The following is a 22,736-nucleotide window of genomic DNA, read 5'->3' as shown; positions in this document are numbered from 1 at the left end:
CAACTCATATGTTCTGAGAGAGAACCACCTACTCATGTGTTGAGACCAAGATATTCCATTCCTACCATATGAATCTTGATCTCTAGCCTTCCCCAAGTTGCTTTCCACTCAAATCTTCTTTCCACAAAATCCAAATCCTATGAGAGAGAGTTGAGTGTTGGGGAGACTATCATTTGAAGCACAAGAGCAAGGAGCTCATCATCAACACACCATTTGTTACTTCTTGGAGAGTGGTGTCTCCTAGATTGGCTAGGTGTCACTTGGGAGCCTCCGACAAGATTGTGGAGTTGAACCAAGGAGTTTGTAAGGTCAAGGAGACCGCCTACTTCGTGAAGATCTACCGCTAGTGAGGCAAGTCCTTCGTGGGCGATGGCCATGGTGGGATAGACAAGGTTGCTTCTTCGTGGACCCTTCGTGGGTGGTTGCTTCTTCGTGGACCCTTCGTGGACTCGCGCAACCATTACCCTTCGTGGGTGGAGCCCTCCGTGGACTCGCGCAACCGTTACCCTTCGTGGGTTGAAGTCTCCATCAACGTGGATGTAGGATAGCACCACCTATCCGAACCACGGGAAAAACATCCGTGTCTCCAATTGCGTTTGAATTCTCCAAACCCTTCCCTTTACATTCTTGCAAGTTGCATGCTTTACTTTCCGCTGCCAATATAATCTTTGCATGCTTGCTTGAATTGTGTGATGATTGCTTGACTTGTCCTACAATAGCTAAAATCTGCCAAGAACTAAAATTGGGAAAAGGTTAAGTTTTTATTTGGTCAAGTAGTCTAATCACCCCCCCTCTAGACATACTTTCGATCCTACAATCTTACCGACGACCTCGGAACGTGTACGATGACAGTTGTCGAAGACCCGTACCTCTACCGCTTCCCGAACATGAACGACTACCTCCACTACAAACGCCCCGAAGAACGTCTACTTCTATACTTTGCACCGAACCCGAACCGTCTCGTTTGCACGCTTCGAAGGTATAACCCCAAGACGACATCCGTGAACGAATGCTTGCAATGTTTGAGATGCTCGTGTTTGCACCATGTCCAAATTGTCACTCGTTTCCTTGTCGCCAACTCATGGGACACCCGGAATCTGGGATCACCCAACCATCTCTAGCATGTTCCGCACATCCGCACCCTTGCTTCTTTTGCACCGACATCTCAATCGAGTTACCGGAACCGGAACGTTGTCGTGGCACCGTTTTCGTTTTGTCGCCGTGGCACCATTCTTTCCACCACGGTGACAAATGCTTCAAAATATGCTCATGTCAACTTTTAACAAAAATTGCATAAAACTTTCATATGGCATCCGCAACATGATGATAACATTTAAAATGTTTAAAAATTGGTGGTTGCATTAAATTGCTTAAATGCATATGGGGACTTACCGGAATTGTTGCTTGTTATTTCCGCCTCATTTAAACTTGCCTAACTGTGTATTTTACTTATGCTTCACCTCTTGCATGCTTAACAACATTTAAAATTGTTGGGTACATAAACAAGAGAGAACTAAAATAATTGATGTGGTGTTTCGTCAATGTGCAACTCGTTGCATATTGAGCTCCACTTAATTTGTTGTTTTGCTTGTTCCACTTTGCCATGCCATGCCTCTATAAACCGGACATGCATCATACTTGGTTGTGCATCATGCCATGTTTATGTGATGGTTGTTTACCATGTTGTTTGCTTCTTTCCGGTATTGCTTCTTCGGGTTAGTTCCGATAACGTCGCGTTTGTGAGGATTCATTCGACTACGTCCGTTTGCCTTTTTATTGGACTCGTTCTTCTTCCTTGCGGGATTTCAGGCAAGATGACCATACCCTTGAAATCACTTCTATCTTTGCTTGCTAGTTGTTCGTTCTATCGCTATGTCATGCTACCTACCACTTGTTTATCAAGCCTCCCAAATTGCCATGTCAAGCCTCTAACCCACCTTTCCTAGCAAACCGTTGTTTGGCTATGTTACCGCTTTTGCTCAGCCCCTCTTATAGCGTTGCTAGTTGCAGGTGAAGCTGAAGTTTGTTCCATGTTTGGAACATGGAAATGTTGGGATATCACAATATCTCTTATTTATTTAATGCATCTATGTACTTGGTAAAGGGTGGAAGGATCGGCCTTATGCCTGGTGTTTTGTTCCACTCTTGCCGCCCTAGTTTCCGTCATACCGGTGTTATGTTCCTTGATTTTGCGTTCCTTACGCGGTTGGGTGTTATGGGAACCCCTTGAGAGTTCGCTTTGAATAAAACTCCTCCAGCAAGGCCCAACCTTGGTTTTAACATTTGCCACCTAAGCCTTTTTCCCTTGGGTTCTGCGGACACAAGGGTCATCTTTATTTTAAACCCCCGGGCCAGTGCTCCTCCGAGTGTTGGTCCAAACTGGGCGATGTCTGGCGCCCCCTGGGCAACCAAGGTCTATGCCAACCCGACGTCTGGCCCATCTGGTGTGCCCTGAGAACGAGATACGTGCGACTCCTATCGGGATTTGTCGGCACATCGGGCGGCTTTGCTGGTCTTGTTTTACCATTGTCGAAATGTCTTGTAACTGGGATTCCGAGACTGATCGGGTCTTCCCGGGAGAAGGAATATCCTTCGTTGACCGTGAGAGCTTGTGATGGGCTAAGTTGGGACACCCCTGCAGGGTATAGACTTTCGGGAGCCGTGCCCGCGGTTATGTGGCAGATGGGAATTTGTTAATGTCCGGTTGTAGAGAACTTGACACTTGACTTAATTAAAATGCATCACCCGTGTGTGTAGCCGTGATGGTCTCTTTTCGGCAGAGTCCGAGAAGTGAACACGGTCTTGTGTTATGCTTGAACGTTAGTAGCGTCAGGATCACTTCTTGATCACTTCTAGTTTCTCGACCGTTGCGTTGCTTCTCTTCTCGCTCTTATTTGCGTATGTTAGCCACCATATATGCTTAGTGCTTGCTGCAGCTCCACCTCACTACCTTCTCCTACCCATAAGCTTAAATAGTCTTGATCTCGCGGGTCTGAGATTGCTGAGTCCTCGTGACTCATAGATACTTCCAAACAGTTGCAGGTGCCGATTATACCAGTGCAGGTGATGCAACCGAGCTCAACTGGGAGCTCGATGAAGATCTTGGTCGTTGTTATGTGTCTTTTTGTTTGATCAGTAGTGGAGCCCAGTTGGGACGATCGGGGATCTAACATTTGGGGTTGTCTTCCTTTATTTTGGTTCCGTAGTCGGACCTTAATTGTATTCTGGATGATGTATGTTTTGTATTTGTATGAAGTGGCGATTGTAAGCCAACTCTTTATCCCTTTCTTATTCAGTACATGGGATCGTGTGAAGATTACCCCTCTTGCGACAAACCTACCATGCGGCTATGCCTCTAAGTCGTGGTCCGACACATGGGAGATATAGCCGCATCGTGGGTGTTACAGAAACCACCTCAAAGTTATTATTTCTGATCGATTTATTCAAGAGTCCGTAGTAAAATAGCACGAAGCTATTCTTTCCGTTTGATCTATCCTAGAGTTCGTACTAGAATAACACCTTAAGACACAAACCAACCAAAACCCTAATGTCACCTAGATACTCCAATGTCACCTCAAGTATCCGTGGGTATGATTATATGATATGCATCACACAATCTCAGATTCATTTATTCAACCAACACAAAGAACTTCAAAGAGTGCCCCAAAGTTTCTACCGGAGAGTCAAGACGAAAACGTGTGCCACCACTATGCATAAGTTCACAAGGTCACGAAACCCGCAAGTTAGTCACCAAAACATATATCAAGTAGATCACGTGAATATCCCATTGTCACCACAGATAAGCACATGCAAGACATACATCAAGTGTTCTCAAATCCTTAAAGACTCAATCCGATGAGATAACTTCAAAGGGAAAACTGAATTCATCACAAGGAGATAGAGGGGGAGAAACATCATAAGATCCAACTACAATAGCAAAGCTCGTGGTACATCAAGATCGTGCCATATCAAGAACACGAGAGGGAGAGAGAGATCAAACACATAGCTACTGGTACATACCCCCAGCCCCGAGGGTGAACTACTCCCTCCTCGTCATGGAGAGCACCGGGATGATGAAGATGGCCACCGGTGATGGATCCCCCCTCCGGCAGGGTGCTGGAACAGGGATCCCGATTGGTTTTTGGTGGCTACAGAGACTTGCGGCGGCGGAACTCCCGATCTAGGTTATGTTCTGAAAGTTTGAGAATATATAAGAGCTGTTGGCGTTGAGAATAAGTCAGGGAGGGTCCCGAGGCAGCCACGAGGCAGGGGGCGCGCCTAGAGGGTAGGGCGCGCCCCCACCCTCGTGGTGGCCTCGTGACTCTTCTGATCCATCTCCGATACTTCGTGGACTTCTTCTGGTCAAAAAATAATCTTCGTAAATTTTCAGGTCAATTGGACTCCGTTTGATATTCATTTTCCGTGATACTCAAAAATAAAGAAAAAACAGAAACCAGCACTGGGCTCTAGGTTAACAGGTTAGTCTCAAAAATCATATAAAATAGCATATAAGACATCCTAGATGGATAATATAATAGCATGAAACAATCAAAAATTATAGATACGTTGGAGACGTATCAACGCCATACACATGCCTGCACCACAACACAGAATGGTGCACCCACGCAAACACACATCAAACATCACACACATGAGCACATCCGCCGCCGCCGGGTGCGACAATTTGGGAGGAGCTTGGTGGTGTGCACGAGCTCAAGAGGCAGGATCTCGCGAGAAGGCAACGACAGCGGAGGATTGCAGCTTGTGCAAGGCTGGAGTTCGCGAGCAGCACATGTCAACGACCTTTCTTCCGAGAGCTGTGGCCCGCGGGAGAGTAGCTCGTGCATGGGCGCAACGACGGGATGTCGAGTCGGCGAGTGGAGATCAAGGAAGGCCGAAGCCCATGTGTCCAGCGAGGAGGACGTGACTTGGAGGTAGCCATCGAGGCCATGGGAGTACATGGCTTCTTTGACGCTGTCATGGCCGCGGAATAGGGCAATCCGAATCTGAGCTGTTTCTCTACGCCGCGCAGATGCTAGGCTTCATCTCCAACCGAGCCAAATCGAGCGAGTGAGTCGGACTTACTCCTAGTCAGGGGCCGACACGCGCCTCCTCGCAACGTCAGCACCTGACAAGCGGGGCCCGCTGGTCAGTTGCGGCCTGATCCGGGAAAAAAAAACCGTAAAGTGGTTACCCAGGCCCAATTGTGGTACCAAAGTGAACTCCGCTGGCCGTGAAAGAACACTGCGCCATCTTCCTCGCCGGACGGGATCCTCCCGCACCAGCCTTCACCGACGGGTCGCTGGCCGTGCTTTCGAGGCTGCCCCCATCGGAGACGCCCAGTATCTGAGCTAGCATGGATAGGATGCGGGATGCCTTGGAGCGGGTCAAGATGCTGGTCGGCATGGAGTTCGACGAGGAGTCCGCGCCGCCGCCGCCTGAGGAGCAGTCCTTCTTCGACGACATCAACCGGCACTGCACCCTCAACACCACCCAGGAAAGCCGCCGCCTCCTCCTCCTCCGTTCCCCATCTTTTACTTGCTACCTCTCGGACCCGAGGCGTCTCCGCTCAGATCTGGCTGTGAGAGTCACCAGGGACTATCAGCCAAGCTAATGCTAACTACGTAGTTGCAGTCATTACCTTCTCGGGGACTGGCCAGCAAGGATTGATGAGGATAGGTCGCGGTAGAACATCTCCATCAATGCGGCTACGCTGCTCATCAAATCTGGGTTACTGTTCTTGTTGTATATAGTGGTTGTACCACAGAACTGAAATCCAAGACCTTTCGATTTTGTTTTTCTGTGTGCAGAGGTTGTATGGTTTTGCGACATGCTTGGCTGCCGGTTTGACTTGCACTTTCTTGGTGAGTTTACCTGCCTTATCAGCATTCTTATGCGCAGTTCCCCCTATTTTTTTTTCTGCACGTGTAACATCGCCTGATTAATAGTATTTTTTTCTTCCTGAACGCTGTTATTTGTACCTATTCCGATGCTACACCCTTGCAGTATGTTCTTTAACCTTCGGGTTTAAGTCATCTTCTTATGCTTTATCAGGCCGTCTCCTTTTGGATCTCATATGGAGATAACATCGTGTATGATTAGGAGTTCTTGTTAGTATTCACGATGTTTTGCCAATTTGGCACACGGCATTAGCAGTAAATTTAAAATAAAAAGCATTTTGGAGAGCTGGTTTTTATTTTTCTAGAGCTCCTTGGATGTCATTAGCTTTTGTGGCACTCTCTTGTCTCAGAGAATGCCAGAAGCTTGGCGCCACTTCATCTATCCGGCTTTGATTCGATGGTTCACATCTTCATCAATACCCCATCCTCCTGCAGCATTGACCCCAAATACCGAAAGGTGTCCTTCTGAGGTACCACCTGGCCATCAAGGCTAACCTCCTCCTCACACCTAGTAGTACTGAAAGGGTTTAGGCTTAGTAGAACTAAAACCGAGTACATGATGTGCGGTTTCAGTACTACTAGGTGTGAGGAGGAGGTTAGCCTTGATGGCCAGGTGGTACCTCAGAAGGACACCTTTCGGTATTTGGGGTCAATGCTGCAGGAGGATGGGGGTATTGATGAAGATGTGAACCATCGAATCAAAGCCGGATGGATGAAGTGGCGCCAAGCTTCTGGCATTCTCTGTGACAAGAGAGTGCCACAAAAGCTAAAAGGCAAGTTCTACAGGACGGCGGTTCGACCCGCAATGTTGTATGGCGCTGAGTGTTGGCCGACTAAAAGGCGACATGTTCAACAGTTAGGTGTGGCGGAGATGCGTATGTTGAGATGGATGTGTGGCCACACGAGGAAGGATCGAGTCCGGAATGATGATATACGAGATAGAGTTGGGGTAGCACCAATTGAAGAGAAGCTTGTCCAACATCGTCTGAGATGGTTTGGGCATATTCAGCGCAGGCCTCCAGAAGCTCCGGTGCATAGTGGACGGCTAAAGCGTGCGGAGAATGTCAAGAGAGGGCGGGGTAGACCGAATTTGACATGGGAGGAGTCCGTTAAGAGAGACCTGAAGGATTGGAGTATCACCAAAGAGCTAGCTATGGACAGGGGTGCGTGGAAGCTTGCTATCCATGTGCCAGAGCCATGAGTTGGTTGCAAGATCTTATGGGTTTCACCTCTAGCCTACCCCAACTTGTTTGGGACTAAAGGCTTTGTTGTTGTTGCTGCTGATAGGCCCCCTTTGTGTCCACGTAGAGGCCTCTTGAGTCATATGTGAGTTTTGCGCGCCGTCTCTCTTCCGGTTGCACATGTTGACTTGTCTTCCCCGTCACACGTGAGAGGGGGTGTTACAGTATATGTGGATTGACCCGCCTTTTTCATCAGCTCAGACTTTTGGTTGCGTTGGCTAGTGCATGAAGCTTAACAATATAAAGCCTTGTATATATTTCTGCACTAATATCATTGTTGTTGTGTTCAATGAATATCATGTGTCTTGCCCGGTGTTTTTACTACTGGTAATTCTATTAACCATGAAAATAAAAAACAGCTAGACTAAACATTTTGTTAGAGTTTGTCAAATGTCTATAAAATCAGTCTGAACTGGTTGAATTGTTTTCTTATGGCTCTAATTGGTAATTGTTTTTAAAGGGCTAGTCCTGCAAATGAATAAAAATATGTTCTTATTGAAGGGTTACATCAGCTACAGAGCTACCTTTTTTTTGTAGGGAGCTACTTCTAATTTTCATGCACACAATGTATTTGACGGTCATGGTTCCTCTTTTTCTAAAGGGATAGTCCTTTTAGTTGTAGTCATTCTCTATCCTTCTAGGCTAGCATGGGTCATCGGGGCTGCATCCTGTTCTTCTTTTTTTCTCCATCCCGATCTTCGTCTCTGTTCGGAACACAATAATCCATCGAAGTGGAAGAATCAACGCACACGGCACTCACTCGCACTCTTCTCACATCTTGATTCCCCAACTTCACCAGGAATGACCCCCTCCTCCAGTCTTTTGTCTAATGCTGCATCCCTTTCGACATATGTCATCATCTTTCTAAGGCACTTCTTTCCCACTATGATCAGAACTACTACTACTCTTACCCTCAGCATATCTGTTGCCTCAGGAGGGATGGATGATCCATGGCCCATTGCCCACCTTGACCTCAGATTACCGGCCCGTCTCTCCTCGAGATGTACCAGGCCGCATTGATCTCTTGGCTTTACCTGGCACCACACGCACAGTTGGATGGAGTTATCGATGCTGATAGCGGAAACCGCGGCGGCGCTCCTGGTTGTGACCTGTTGGTCTTGATCTCGACATGGGCGGTAGCTGTTGTTGTTCCATTTGGTGCCAAGAGCATGAGGCAAGCACAAAGGATCTAGAAACTGGGTTGTTGGAGTGAGGGTGTATAGGGCATCCATTTTCCGCTGGAGCAACAAAGAAGAAAATTGGAAGGTACTTTTTTCGGCTCATTCTCATGTGAAAGTTTCTTTATTTTGCTGCAATTTGCCGGTTGCTTTGATGCTCAATCGGAACCGTGACTCTAGGATTTATTTTCCAAAATTTGCACTTCTCTTTTTTTTCTAATTTAATCCCTATTCTATTTCTACGCGGGACCAAGTTAACTCTGGTTGTTGTTTCGGCAGGCGGATCACTGGATTTTAGGTTAAGATGCAAAGAACGACTGGTTCACTAGGCGTTAGTGGCTAGGGACACGGGTGCAAGCGAAGTTTCTAGAGCCGAGCTTCGAGAGGATGTTCGTCGTTTGATTCAATGTATCCATGACTTAAAACACAGGGATTCACGATAGTTTCTGCCGTTGGATGTAGTAGTATCAATGGCTAGCATTGAAACTTATTCCTGCACTATATAGAAGTATAAATGCCAGTCATTGCAATTGCTAGTATTTAGTCCAACTGTGTTATTTATTTGGCTTTTGTATTTGTCATTGCAGTCGATGATCGTTTTCTTCAATCCTGTGAAGTTTGGAGTTACATTCACGCTTGGCAATGCGATGGCACTCGGAAGGTCTGTTGCACTATTTGTAGTTCTTTTTGATAGAATATGTGTCTTCTCTCACTTTGTTTTGCTTTCGAGAATTATCTATATCCCTTCATATTTAGTTTTTGATCCCGTACATATGAGTTTTTTTTGCGGGTGAGTACAAATGAGTTAACCACATACTATGTTTTCTTGTTCTAAAACACTACTCCCTCCGTTCCAAAATAATTGATGTTCTAGGTTGTCGGTGCACTAAGATATGGGTGCCTTAGTATCCTGACTTGTGCACAGGCAGTTGTAGCTTTTTCGTCGGCAACGCTTGTCGGAGGACTATTGCATACAAGACTCGAGATTCAATTCACAAGACCGTGAAGAACATCTCTCGGCAGGTCATTGAGAAGTACTAAGTTAGTACTGAAGGTCAAGACTCCAATTGCCGGCAAGCTCCACACCGGCAAGCCAAGATCCGACAAGATCCTTGCTGGGAAGTTCTCCCTCCCGCTTTTCGGCCGCTCCTCCTCATCGGTCAGCTGATGGCTTGTCAAGATTAGGTGTCGAGCGGGTAGGCGGCTTAGAGATGATCATCAGGACACGTGTCAGCACATTGCATAAAGGTTAACTTTATTGACACCCGTCTAGTGGACGTGTCAAGACGATAGGCTCGCCCGGACCGATGGCATAGAAGGAGAGACGCTTTTTTGCCAAGGATCGTTATCAGCTCACGGTGCATTAAATGCCTTGTCCTAGTCCGGCGGGATTAAATTGGATAACGTCGAAGCCACTATTCCATACATGTAAATGACCATGTTGCCACTGTGGTGACCCCCTTTGTCTATAAAAGAAGGCCCATGGCTACCTGGGCACGGGTCGACACTTTGCTCACTCTTACACAGTAGCTGCACCTTGCATGCACCTTTTTGGCAAGCTGCGCTTGTTTGTAACTTGAGCCCCAAGTCAATCCATCAAAAGGCAGGAGGAGTAGGGATTTACGCCCCCATGGCGGCCCGAACCTAAGAAAACCCTGCACATTAACCTCTGGATTTGCTCTCCGTGCTTGTTCATCTCCCCAGCCGAACTGCAAAGGGGCCTCGCTGGTCCCATAGATTGTCGTACCCTAACATCTTTGGTGTGCCAGGCAGGGGGATCGCTTGTGCGGATCTACTCCAGCAATTCTCGTGCAAGTTTCACCATCTTCTTCATCCATGGCGCCCAAGAAGAAGAGCGCGACGGTGGGTGCACCGTTTGCCTCTAAGCTGCCGACCCAGACACCTCCGGCGGACAGGGGCGCCGGCGAGCACTCTCCCCGCCATTCTGGAGGCATGAGTCGTCACTTTGTCGGGAGTCAAGACCCGCGCATCGCTATGTCGAAAGGCGGCGCTGTGGCTCATAAGGTCGCTGCGGCTACGTCCAAGGATGACGCCGCGAGATCCAAGACTGTTGGAGCGGTGGGACGCATGCCGAGGCCATCACAAGATGGACACGAAGCGCTTCCCCGCAACGACATCGACCTTGGTTGGCGTCCAGGAAAGGAGCATGTGCACCAGACGCGCATGGCCTGCCGCCACGTCGAATTGCTGGTGAGCATCGACCGCGGCAGCAGGACAGAGATGGAGTTCCTTCTGGCTTGCACAGAAGCCGAGGCACCTCTTAGTCCTTGCGCCCAGTCATGCCCAAGTCGCCGGCGGAGGCGTTGGCGCAGGTGTAGCTACTGCTAAACTTTCCTTCGGCTCCGGAGAAGATGGATGAGTGGCGAGCCACCATCTAGAGCCTCATGGGCTTCGCCAACAACGATGGGGTGCGGCCGGCGGGGCCCTCTTAATGGCAGCCAACGACGCCGGTACGAGGGGCTGATGGGCGAACCAGGGGTGGTGCACCAACGGTGCAGTCCCCTCCTTGGTAAGTATGGCAGAGCCAGCGGGTCGACGCCCGTGACGATATGTCAATGGCGTCGTCTGATCCGCCAGGCTGTTGAAATCGCTACCAAGATCAGCGCTAGGTCATCAACGACCGGTGCGTTGAGGATGCTCGAACTACCGCCAGGAAGCACGCCGTCAGTCAGACGCGCGGGAAGGACCTATTGTGAACGAGCCTGCACAGGGGTTCCTTGGGTGCGTACCCTACGATGTGGGTTGCCCAGCATTTATCCGCGAGCTGCGGCAACTTCAGTAGCCCTCTTCCCAAAGTTTCAAGCCTGACTTGCCGGAGAAGTATGACAACAAGCTCAATCCGTCCGAGTTTCTTGGCATATTTATACCATCGCAGTGCAAGCTGGTGGTGGCAGAGACGACAAGATTCTCGCCAACTATTTTCCGTTGGCGCTCAAGCCCAGCGTGAGATCTTGGCTGATGAACTTGCTGGAGGGCTCCATTTCTTCTTGGTTGGACATGTGTCATGTGTTCTTTGGGACCTACATCGGGGGCCATGAGCCTCCGGGGAAGCCCAGTGACCTCCACTTGATTCCACAGAAGGATGGTGAATCCCTTCGTAAGTACGTCCAGAGGTTTAGCCGTGTGCATCACAACATCCCCGATGTGCACCCCGCTGCTGTGATTGCTTCGTTCCACACGAATGTTCACAATCGCAGGATGTGGGCTGAGTTGAACATCGAGCAGTTGAAGACCGTCAACGACTTGTATGCCTCGGTGAACCAGTGTGCGCATGCTGAGGAGGGAGACTTCCTGGGGAGGATGCCAGAGCCGAAGCTGATTCTGAGGACGACGACGCATCCAGCCCAAAGAAGACATGCCAAAAGCGCAACCGCATGCGCAAAGGCAAGACTGTGATGGCCGTCAAGGGTTCTGGCGACTCCAATGCCGCCAAGAAGCCGAAGACCGAGAGCTACGACAACGAGGTTGCTGGATACGCTGGTTGTCAGGAGGTTGTGGCAGGCGAGAAGATGGAGAGCTCCGGCAAGCAATACCGCAAGATCCACCGTACCAAGGGCCACGACGTCGAGGATTGCCGGCAAGTGGAACATCTTGCCGAAAAGCAAAAGTAAGAGTACGAGAAGCGTGACAAGGAGAAAGGCCAAGATGGCGCCGGTGGGTTCGGCAACAAAAGCCGCGGTGGTCGTGGGGGTCGCCGCGCCAAGGGCCAACAGCAGAAGGAGAAGCCTGCTCCCGGCCACGAGAAGGAGGGCGAGGATGATGGTGATGACACCGATGAAGAATCCGAGGGACATGAATTTCAAAAGGCTGTGGAGGCCATGTGCGTTGATGGAGGTGCATCTTTGCACTCCCCTCACCACCAGCTCAAGCAGTGGGCGCGTGAGATCAATGCGGCCAGACTAGCAGTAAGGTGCAAAAGCCGCTCAAGTGGTCCGACACGCCGATCGTTTTCGACACCGAGGACCACCCTGACCGCACCACTGTGGTCGGGTGTTTGCCTTTGTTGGTTTCTCCAACAATTCGCAACCTCAAGGTGACGAAAGTGCTGGTTGACGGTGGGGCCGCTTGAATCTGATCTCCCCCGATGTGATCAGGAGGCTGCAAATCCCTGATGGAGATCTCCGAGAAACGGGAACGTTTCAAGGGGTTAATCCGGGGAGGAGCCAGCCTACTGGAAAGATTACCTTGCCGGTCACTTTTGGCACCAAACCGAACTACAAGATCGAGAAGGTTGTTTCCGACGTCGTCAAGATACCATTGCCCTACAATGGGATTCTTGGTCGTTCGGCCCTGGCAAAGTTTATGGCAGTGTCACATTACGCCTATAATACTTTGAAAATGCCGGGTTCGATGAGCATCATCACCATCCACTCCGACAAGGACGCAGTTATCTGCGCTGACAAGCTCTATCAAGAGGCAGTGACAACATCTGCCGTCAAGGCACCTGCTCCTGCCGGCAAAGCTCCCGGGGAGGAAAGAAGAAGACCGGTAAGACCTCTGGCGAGGCCACCGGGTAGCGCACCTCAGAGTGTAGCATGCCTGTTGAGGATGTACCAGAGAGCTCTACCGGCAAGAACAAGAAAGCCAAAGCCTCACCACCATACTGAGCATTGGGTGCTCTCAAGTACTGTGGACCAAACACTTCTACCATAGTCATTGCAAATTGCTTGACATAGAAGATAGAAGTGCTCTCTGCCATTGCCAAGTTGTCATCAATGTAATCTGCCGGAACACCATATGCCATCATGCGCAAAGCGACAGTGACCTTCTGTTCGGTGCTATGGCCAAGCAACCTGGCACGGTTCCTTCTCTGCTCGAAGGCTGGATTATGCTGCTCCACGGAATTGCAAATGTGGATGAACAAGTCTTTCGACATTCTGAAACGGCGTCGAAAGTAATTCTCCGGGAAAACAGGTGGTGATCCATAGTAGTTGTGCATCAACCGTTTGTGTGCATCAATCCGTTCTCTCCGAATGAACGCACGACCATAGACGGAACCACCGTGCTTCGGCTTCTTCCCCTTGTGCATGGCCACTAGCATAGCAATGTCCTCTTCATGCAAATCAAATTCCTCGTCCGACGATGAATCGTCCACGAATGAGGAGTCAACCGAGCTCATCTACAATGCAGTTAACCACAGTCAAACATACTATCTAATCCCAATTTAAATCATCAAGTTTCGTTGTTTTTTTACCTTGGGGAATTTCGTCGAACACCTTGTGTGCGGGGTGGAAGAAGATGGCCGGCAGTTGGATTGGTGGCCAGTCATTGCCGCGGACGGCGGCGCAGAGGAGAAGGGAGCTCGGCGGCCGGCGGAGAGGAGCTATACGGGCTGTCGGACCGTCGGAGTCGGCGAATCCCGTCGCGGCTGCTTCCCGAATCGGCGCCGCCGGGGCGGCTGCGAGACGCCCTCCGGCGGGGGAGGCGACGCGGGCAAGGGCGGCGGTGGTGATTTGGGGCGGTGGCGGCGACGGTGACGGTAATTTGGGCGGTGGCGGCGGCTGGTGCTCGGGCGGGAAGGAAAATGAACGGGCGGTTGGTCGTTTCGCGGGCGGCAGCGGTTTTACATCAGATGTATCTCGTGATGCAAATTTGCATCACGAAGTGTTGTATTTTACATCTCCGGGAGGCGGTGATGTAATTTTTTTTACATATGGACCATCTGTTGGAGCAGCGTTTTTTGCTCTCAGTGATCCAAAAGTTAGGTATTTTTACATATGGACCGTCTATTGGAGATGCTCTTAGAATTTGAACTGGCAGTGTGCACAACAATTCTATTTGAAGAACCTAGGGCAACTCCAAAAACCGGGTTTCCTAACTCGTCATTGAAGAAGCTAATCCTACTATCCTAGTGACACCGAAGAACTACACTCTTGAGTCTCGGCCATGCTGATTCTTCATATGTATTCAACTTAGTCACTAAAGCTAGCAGATTCATTTGCAAGGAGATTTCAAAGGCTTATGTGTGTAGAATTATGAGTTATAACTGATAATCACACACGATTCACCTTGCTTTGATAGCCAACCCCTCTTAATAGTACAGTTTGCCCTATGACTCAAATGAAGAAACTTAAGAACGAGAAACCTTCTGGTGCTTCAGGTGGCAAACTGAAATCTTCAATGTTTCCTTATCATTTTTGGGGGTCAACATGCTTCAGTTAAACCAGTGGCCCATTACTTTGGTGACTATCCATTGCTTCAATGACTACTCATATGTGTATACTCAAGAAATACATGAGTACTTTAATTGTTTGTCATAAATCATCAAAACTGAAGAAACTTAAGAACGATTAAGAACGAGAAACCTTCTGGTGCTTCAGGTGGCAGACTGAAATCTTTAATGTTTCCTCGTCATTTTCGGGGGTTGACATGCTTCAGTTAAACCATTGGCCCATTACTTCGGTGACTATCCATTGCTTCAATGACTGCTCATTTGTGTGTACTCAACAAATACATGAGTCCCTTAATTGTTTGTCATCATCAAAACCCACCAGGGGCACTAGATGCACATGCACTTACACCCCTGGTGGAATTTTTTGAAGGAAGATCAAACCTACCCACTCCGCAGAGGCACACCGTTTTTTGAAAGAAGATCAAACCACCCACCCTGTTGAGGCTGTGCCTTGAATGCAGGTGGGTGGACCTGTGAGGCTAGCCACCTAAGTACACGCTCAGTGGCACATTTCACTTCTGCATCTGGATGCAAAAATCAGAACTTCCATATACTCTTCATAGCACCAAGAAGAATGTGACTTTTCCACTTTTGCAACTTCTATCTGGTTATAGAAATTTTTGCTAAATGCAAACTAACTTTGGCATAGTAGAACAAATATTCTTTACAAGGTGCTGATTTGATTTGGCTGTGAGCACCTCAATATCCGCGGAACTACAACAACAAAATAACAACAACAAAGCCTTTTAGTCCCAAACAAGTTGGGATAGGCTAGAGTTGAAACCCATAAGATATCAAAACCTAGTCATGGTTCTGGCACATGGATAGCTAACTTCCACGCACCCATGTCTATGGCTAGTTCTTTGTTGATATTCTAGTCCTTCGGGTGTCTCGGACTCCTCCCATGTCAAATTTGATCTACCTCGACCTCTCTTGACATTATCAGCAAGCTTTATCGTTCCTCTATGCACCGGCGTTTCTTAGAGGTCTGCGGTGTATATGCCCAAACCATCTCAGGCGATGTTGGACAAGCTTCTCTTCCATTGGTGCTACCCAACTTTATCACGCATATCATCATTCCGGACCTGATCCTTGTGTGGCCACATATCCATCTCAGCATGCACATCTCTACTACACCTAACTATTGGACATGTCGCCTTTTAGTTGGCCAACATTCTGCGCCATACAACATCGCTGCCGTCCCATAGAACCTGCCTTTTAGCTTTTGTGGCACTCTTTTGTCACAGAGGACGCCGGAAGCTTTGCACCACTTTATCCATCTGGCTTTGATTCAATGGTTCACATCTTCATCTATATCACCATCCTTCTGCAGCATTGTTGTAACGCCCACAATGCGGCTATATCTCCCACGTGGCGAGGCACGACTTAGAGGCATAACCGCATGGTGGTGTTGTCGCAAGAGGAGTAATCTTCACACAATCCCATTTATTGAATAAGAAAGGGATAAAGAGTTGGCTTACAATCTCCACTTCACACAAATAACAAGTAAAACATACATCAACCAGAGTACAATCAAGGCCCGACTATGGAACCAAAATAAAAGAAGACAACCCCAAATGATAGATCCCCGATCATCCCAACTGGGCACCACTACTGATCAACCGGAAAAGACACATAACAACGACCAATATCTTCATCGAGCTCCCACTTGAGCTCGGTTGCGTCACCTGCACTGGTATCATCGGCACCTGCAACTGTTTGGAAGTATCCGTGAGTCACGAGGACTCACCAATCTCACTCCCGCGAGATCAAGACTATTTAAGCTTATGGGTTGGATAAGGTAATGAGGTGGAGCAGCAGCAAGCGCTAAGCAATTATGGTGGCTAACTTACGCAAATAAGAGTAAGATGAGAAGCTACGCAACGGTCGAAAAGCTATAAGTGATCAAGAAGTGATCCTGAAACTGCTTACGTTCAAGCATAACACAAGACCGTGTTCACTTCCCGGACTCCGCCGAAAAGAGACCATCACGGCTACACACGTGGTTGATTCATTTTAATTAAGTCAAGTGTCAAGTTCTCTACAACTAGATATTAACAAATTCCCATCTGCCACAACTGCGGGCACGACTCTCGAAAGTTTATACCCTGCAAGGGTGTCCCAACTTAGCCCATGACAAGCTCACGATCCGCGGAGACAATCCTCCATCGCGGGACCTTCCGATTAGACTCGGAATCCCGGTGCACAAGACATTTCGACAATGGTAAAACAAGTCCAGCAAGACCGCCCGATGTGCCGACAAATCCTGATAGGAGTTGCACGTATCTCATTCTCAGGGTACACCGGATGGGCAAGACGTCGGGTTGGCATAGACCCTGGTTGCCCAGGGGGCGCCGGACATCGCCCAGGTTGGACCAACACTCAGAGGAGCACTGGCCCGTGGGGTTAAAATAAAGATTGACCCTCGGGTTTGCAACCCCAAGGGAAATTTATAGGTTGTTAGGCAAATGTAAAACCAAGGTTGGGCCTTGCTGGAGGAGTTTTATTCAAAGCGAACTGTCAAGAGGGTTCCATACCCCTCATCGTGTTAGGGACGCAAAATCGAGGAACATAACACCGGTATGACGGAAACTAGGGCGAAAACACCAGGCATAAGGCCGAGCCTTCCACCCTTTACCAAGTATATAGATGCATTAATTAAATAAGAGATAATATGATATCCCAACATCTCCATGTTCCAACATGGAACAATCTTCAACTTCACCTGCAACTAACAACGCTATAAGAGGGGCTGAGCAAAAGCGGTAACGTAGCCAAACAACGGTTTGCTAGGAATATGGGTTAGAGGCTTGACATGGCAATATGGGAGGCATGATAAACAAGTGGTAGGTAGCGCGACATAGTGATAGAGCGAACAACTAGCAAACAAAGATAGAAGTGATATCAAGGGTATGGTCGTCTTGCCCGAGATCCCGCGAGGAAGAAGAACGAGTCCATGAAGAAGACAAACGGACGTAGTCGAACGAATCCTCACAAACGCGACGTTACCGGAACTAACAAGAAGAAGCAACACCCGAAAGGAGCAAACAACATGGTAAACCAACGAGCATAAACATGGCATGATACACAATCAAGTATGATGCATGTCCGGTTTAAAGAGGCATGTCATGGCAAAGTGTTGCATATTGACGGAACACCACATCAATTATTTAGTTCTCTCTCGTTTATGTACCCAACAATATTAAATGTTATTAAACATGGCAAGGGGTGAAGTATATGAAAACTACCTATCTAGGCAAGTTTAAATGAGGCCGGAACAACAAACAACAATTTCGGAAAATCCCCATATACATATTATGATTTGGTACTGTTCTGCCCTAAACCATATTTTAGAGTAGTTAAACATGCAAAGAAAGTGCACCATGTTAAACTATGCATTTTTCTGCCCCATTTACATATAAAATTTATTAAATTTGGAGCTACTTATTTAGTTATTAGATAAATCATTTTAGCATGGCATTTGAGCAAATTTAATCAAACAACATTTTAAACATTTTAAACATGGATGAAAGTGGCATATTATGAAACTAGACAAAATTCTAAGCATTTTTCATATTTAAATCATTTTTAACCGATGCATGGTTGTGGAGTAATTAAATGCATGAAGTCTAGGGGGTTTTCTGCAAATCTGGTAAACTCTGGATAATGCTAAAATCGCAGATCTGAAAAAAAAATGGGCCGAATCTGAACAGTGCACTGGGCGCTGGGTCTGTGGTGGCTCACCAAGGGCCAACATCAACTGGGCCGGTTCGGTGGGCTGCAGCAGGCAGGCTGGATGGAAGGAAGAGGTGGCGCTAGGCCTAGGCGAGGCCGGTCCAGGCGCAGTCAAACGCGCCTGGTTCCTTCGATGCATGGAGGCAGGGGATCGAGCTCGTGCTCGTCAGAAGGCAGTGACGACGCAGGGGCGCGTGGGACTCCGGCGAGCGGTGGGATGGCGCGGCTCCGGCGTGGCGTCGCTGCGGGGCCGGAGGACCTGGTGTGGAGGACTCGGATTGGGACGTGGGCAGCGGTTGAATGCGGCGGATACCATGAAGCTCTGACGGTGCTGCTGCCCAAAGAAAAACAGAGGGCGGTTCAGAGAGAGAAGCGAATCGGGGAAGGGAACGGGAAGGTCGGGGCTCTGCTGGGACGAGCGGTACGGTGACGGAACGCGAGGAAGCAGGGGCTCGCGTGGGGAGCTCGGGGTTGCGGAGGAGGAACGACGACATTGCTGCTGGGTTCGTCGACGATGGTCGCGGCACGGCCGCGGTCAGGGAGGAGGGAGCCGCCGCTGCTCGCCGGTGGCTCGGTGCTACTGCTGGGACGACGAGGAGGAGCTCGGGGAAGGAGCACGACGCGACAGAGGGGGTCCGGCAGGCGCGGGAAGCGGCCGGTCTGGTCGTGGCCTTCGCGAGCGGCCGGCGCGGGCGTTAAGGAGCGGCTGCAGCGGCGTTGGTTGAAGGTGGTGGCGGACGAGGAGCTCGGCGCGGGGCTCCAGGAAGGAGATGGTGGCGGACGGAGGCACGGATCTGGGCGGTGGAGGTAGCAGGACGGCGGCGACGGGTGCTGGGGCTTCGTACTCCTCGCTCCCCTGCTTGATGCAGGAGCAGGCGCCGGAGATCCATGGCGTGGCAGAGGCCACGGCAGCTCGAGGTCGACGGCATCAGTGGTCTCTGCGAGAGAGAGAGGGAGGGTCGCGTGAGAGAGAGAAGGCAAGGGGGAAGGAGAGGGCGGCAGTGGCTGGCCTGACGCTGGCCGGCGACGAGGTTGCAACGCGGCTGCTCGGTGGGTAGATGGATGTGTGGTGGAGGCTGAGGAGATTTTTGGATCGGGCGCCGCATCTGGTTGGTGGAATGGGAATTGGGAGGATCCCGAGGTGAGATTTGAGTGTGGCGGCGGCGGCGGGGACAGATGTCCTAGATTTTAGGGTTTGGGTCTAAAGATGGGCTATGGGACTATATATATATACGAAAAGGGGATGATCTGGATCCTTCGATCGCGATCGGGCGGTCTGGAATAAATGGGTTAGGAGAGTCCAACGAGAAACCGATGATGATTTAGGGATGTTTGGGGATGATCCGGGTCCAACGGTCATGACTGCCCGGGTCGGGTCCGGGAGAAGTTTTCGGACTAGGTTGCGAAGGTGGTCGGTGGCTGTGTAGAGAGGTCAGGCGGTAGCGTGGAAGTGTGGTTGGTCTCGAACAGTCAATGAAGGCAATAGAGAGAAGCGGCACTATGAACAGATGCAAGTTTGAAAACAATGAAGGCAACGGAGTGCCGATGCAATGCAGATGATGCGATGATGAAATGCAACAAACAAATAAACACACATCGGCAACGAAATAACTGGACGGCATCTGGAGCGTCGGTCTCGGGTCGTCACAATTGTTCTCAAATATCAAAAGGTATCCTACTGTCCTTCTGAGGTACTGCCTGCCCATCAAGGCTAACCTCCTCCTCGTGCCTAGTACTTACTGAAATCGCGCCTCATGTACTCAGTACTGACGTATCCAAGGAACTACCTTGCTGTTTATTTCATATGTGCTGTAATGTTCATTCACCTTCCTTAACTAGATTATTATCGTTTATGTATCAAAGTTTTTCCTCATGTCAGCTAATGCTGGGATCATTTGTTTGACAGTACAGCGTTTCTTATAGGTCCCAAGAGACAGTTTGATATGATGCTTGATCCTGTCCGTATATATGCCACTGCTATATACATTGCAAGCATCATAATTTCTCTATTCTGCGCTCTCTTAGTAAGTAAAATGATTAAAGAAATCTGGCATATTTCATAAATTTTCTGCCAGGTTTATGTGTTAGTTCTATAACCAACCAAATATCTGTCTTTTCTACTCCAAACAGGTTCACAGTAAGCTGTTGACTCTACTTGCCATCGTCTTGGAATTTGGTGCCCTTATCTGGTAAGTTTAATATCTTTTAAAGTTTGATTTTTAGCAATGAGTTCTGTTCAATGTTGACCCAACTGCACACTCATAATTTCTCCTAGGTCCAACACTCACTGGATGATTACTTTCAAATTAACCAATATTCGTGCTATTTTTCTATTAAAAATATTCCACAGCTAAGCAGACACCCAAAGAGATTATTTTTTTAAGAAATGCAAGCTTCGTGTCTTTTGTACAAAGAAAGGTAGAGCGTTACATCAGTTATATACAGGGGTGCAACCACAGGAGAAAGCACTCCGCCATGGGCAAAGAAAGTGCTAACTCACATTCCCTACAAATCCACATGATCTAGCAAATCTTCCACAAAGGAAATTCCTCCCTAATCTGCTTGATGACCAGCGAGGGCATTGACGCCACCTTGTCGAAGACATAGCTGTTCCTTTCGAGCTAGAGGAGCCGGAGAGTCAGACAAATCAGAGCGTCCACCTCCCTGCGGTTGCGCGCTGGAACAGCATGACTGCAGGGCGGCCACCAGTTTGTTAGCGAAGCCAGATTGTCCGGCCTGAACCTGTGCAACCGTAAGGGGAGCAGCACATTATACCAGATCTCCCGCAAGGAAGGGCACCTCAGAAGCAGGTGGTTAGCAGTTTCCTCCTGACAGCAGAGAACACAAAGTGGCGGGTGTTGCAACTGACGCTGAGCAAGTCTGTCCGCAGTCCACAACTGATTATGCAGCGCAAGACATACAAAGATTTTAATCCCAAGAGAAGCCCAAGAAGACCAAAGCTCCGTTTCACAGGGGGCAAATTTCTCGACCGAGCAAGAAAAGACTAAGTGGAACGAGCAGATAACTTGCCGTCGGGCTAAAGTCGCCACCTGAACTCGCTAGGATCCACTCCCAGGTCCCAGCTCAAAATCAAGCAGGGTCCTCCACAGCTGTATGCAACCGCCGGCACAGATAGGCTTTCCCTGAGACCCCTCGCCCAATCTGCCTCAGGAAGGGCATCCGCCACTAGGCGTCGTAACACAGCAGGCCAGACAAACTGAAGCAAGGCCAGCACAACCTGGGCCACACTAACCCTGTGAATCCATCTGTCAGTCCAGAAGCGAAGGTGATGTCATTCTTCATAGTGCAGCTCGTAGGCGCCGCGAACAACTCATCCGTTTCCAGCTGTAACTGAATCTGAAGGCCTGCCCAGGGCTTGTCTTGCCCAACTTTCTCCAGCCAACGCCACTTTAACATGAGAGCTTGATTGAGATATCAGTGCAAGTCCGTAGATGCATGGATAAAAACATTATCCCATGTGATGTCTCATCATATCACATAAAATGGGCAACATTTTTAGATAAATAATTGGTGCAACTACATAAATTGATAAATAATTGGTGCAACTACATAAATTAGCATCCCAAGAGCATGAGTGATGGGGCAGCAATTCTGAAGTTACAGTTGTTGTTATGTGCAGGTACAGTCTAAGCTATATACCCTTTGCACGATCAGTTGTTTCGAAAGTGATGGCATCTTGCTTCGACACTGAATTCTAGAGCAACCATCATGATCGGATCTACCTTTGGTTGATGGAACAGTAGTCTCATTGCTGGATCAGTAGATGCTGCTGATCTACTGTGTACTTTTAACCAAGGGCATGATCTTCTGTTATGCTCAGAAATCATGTTAACCTTTCCCCCACTGTTGCTCCCTTCTTGCGCACATATGTATATGACACTCCTTTGTTCCCTTTGGCTTGGGACCTTTCATGAACAGTGCATTTGTCGTGGATTGGTAGGACCAGCACCTGATAACGCGGTGTTTGTGTGGAAATCCTGCTTGCTTAAAGTCATATATGTTGTTAAAAGTTTCACTGCTTATCCGGTGGTGCTTGCCAATGGCATCTTACGATGTAAGGTATAACCATGGGGAAATCATCAATTGCGCAGTTAAACTTAAACTTGATGTACTCCAACGTGAGTTCTCTCCATCTTTTAAAAGGGCTATTGCTTTTGCCCGTTCACCGTCGTAATAAGCTGTTGTCCACTGTCATAATACGCTTTTTCGATTCATTTCGGCTTCGTTCAGTTCGAAGGCAGGACGGGAGGAGACGAGGAAGGACGCATGGCGGCCGCTCGGCCTGGCCGATTTAATATATTCTTTTTGCGAAAAAAATAGTGTGCGTGTGCGTGCATCTCACCAAAATGGTGCGGCCGATTAGCGGCCGGTGCCGACGTTTCTTTTGATTTGAGATTAGGGGGTGAGATGCGCGTGCATCTCACGAAGTGTGCGTGTTTTTCTCTCTCTCTGAGAAATAGCCTATCTG

General features: G+C 48.8%; 1 protein-coding gene across 2 annotated transcripts; it reads left to right on the top strand.

Annotated features, from left to right (window-relative positions):
* Positions 1 to 5,189: 5,189 nt before the first annotated feature.
* LOC125512963 (vesicle transport protein SFT2B) lies at positions 5,190 to 22,288 on the top strand. Of its 2 annotated transcripts, XM_048678018.1 has the most exons (6): positions 5,193 to 5,497; positions 5,811 to 5,864; positions 8,907 to 8,980; positions 20,154 to 20,271; positions 20,378 to 20,436; positions 21,888 to 22,288. In XM_048678018.1, exons 1-6 carry the CDS (start codon positions 5,357 to 5,359, stop codon positions 21,964 to 21,966), a joined length of 525 nt encoding a protein of 174 aa, XP_048533975.1. In that variant the 5' UTR covers positions 5,193 to 5,356; the 3' UTR covers positions 21,967 to 22,288. The 2 variants fall into 2 exon arrangements, with proteins under 2 accessions (XP_048533976.1, XP_048533975.1); XM_048678019.1 differs by lacking the exon at positions 5,811 to 5,864 and having other exon boundaries at positions 5,190 to 5,497.
* Positions 22,289 to 22,736: the final 448 nt, after the last annotated feature.

This window comes from Triticum urartu, chromosome 6 (genome assembly GCF_003073215.2).
Source record: "Triticum urartu cultivar G1812 chromosome 6, Tu2.1, whole genome shotgun sequence".
Classification (NCBI taxonomy): domain Eukaryota; kingdom Viridiplantae; phylum Streptophyta; class Magnoliopsida; order Poales; family Poaceae; genus Triticum; species Triticum urartu.
The sequence above is the reverse complement of the archived record's forward strand: the minus strand, read 5'-3'. Positions and strand labels throughout refer to the sequence as shown.

Coding starts and splice junctions, on each gene's coding strand:
- LOC125512963 (XM_048678018.1), top strand. CDS start 5,357: ATGGATAGGATGCGGGATGCCTTGGAGCGGGTCAAGATGCTGGTCGGC. Junction 5,498..5,810: donor GCACCCTCAACACCACCCAG/GAAAGCCGCCGC, acceptor TTCTGTGTGCAG/AGGTTGTATGGTTTTGCGAC. Junction 5,865..8,906: donor GTTTGACTTGCACTTTCTTG/GTGAGTTTACCT, acceptor TTGTCATTGCAG/TCGATGATCGTTTTCTTCAA.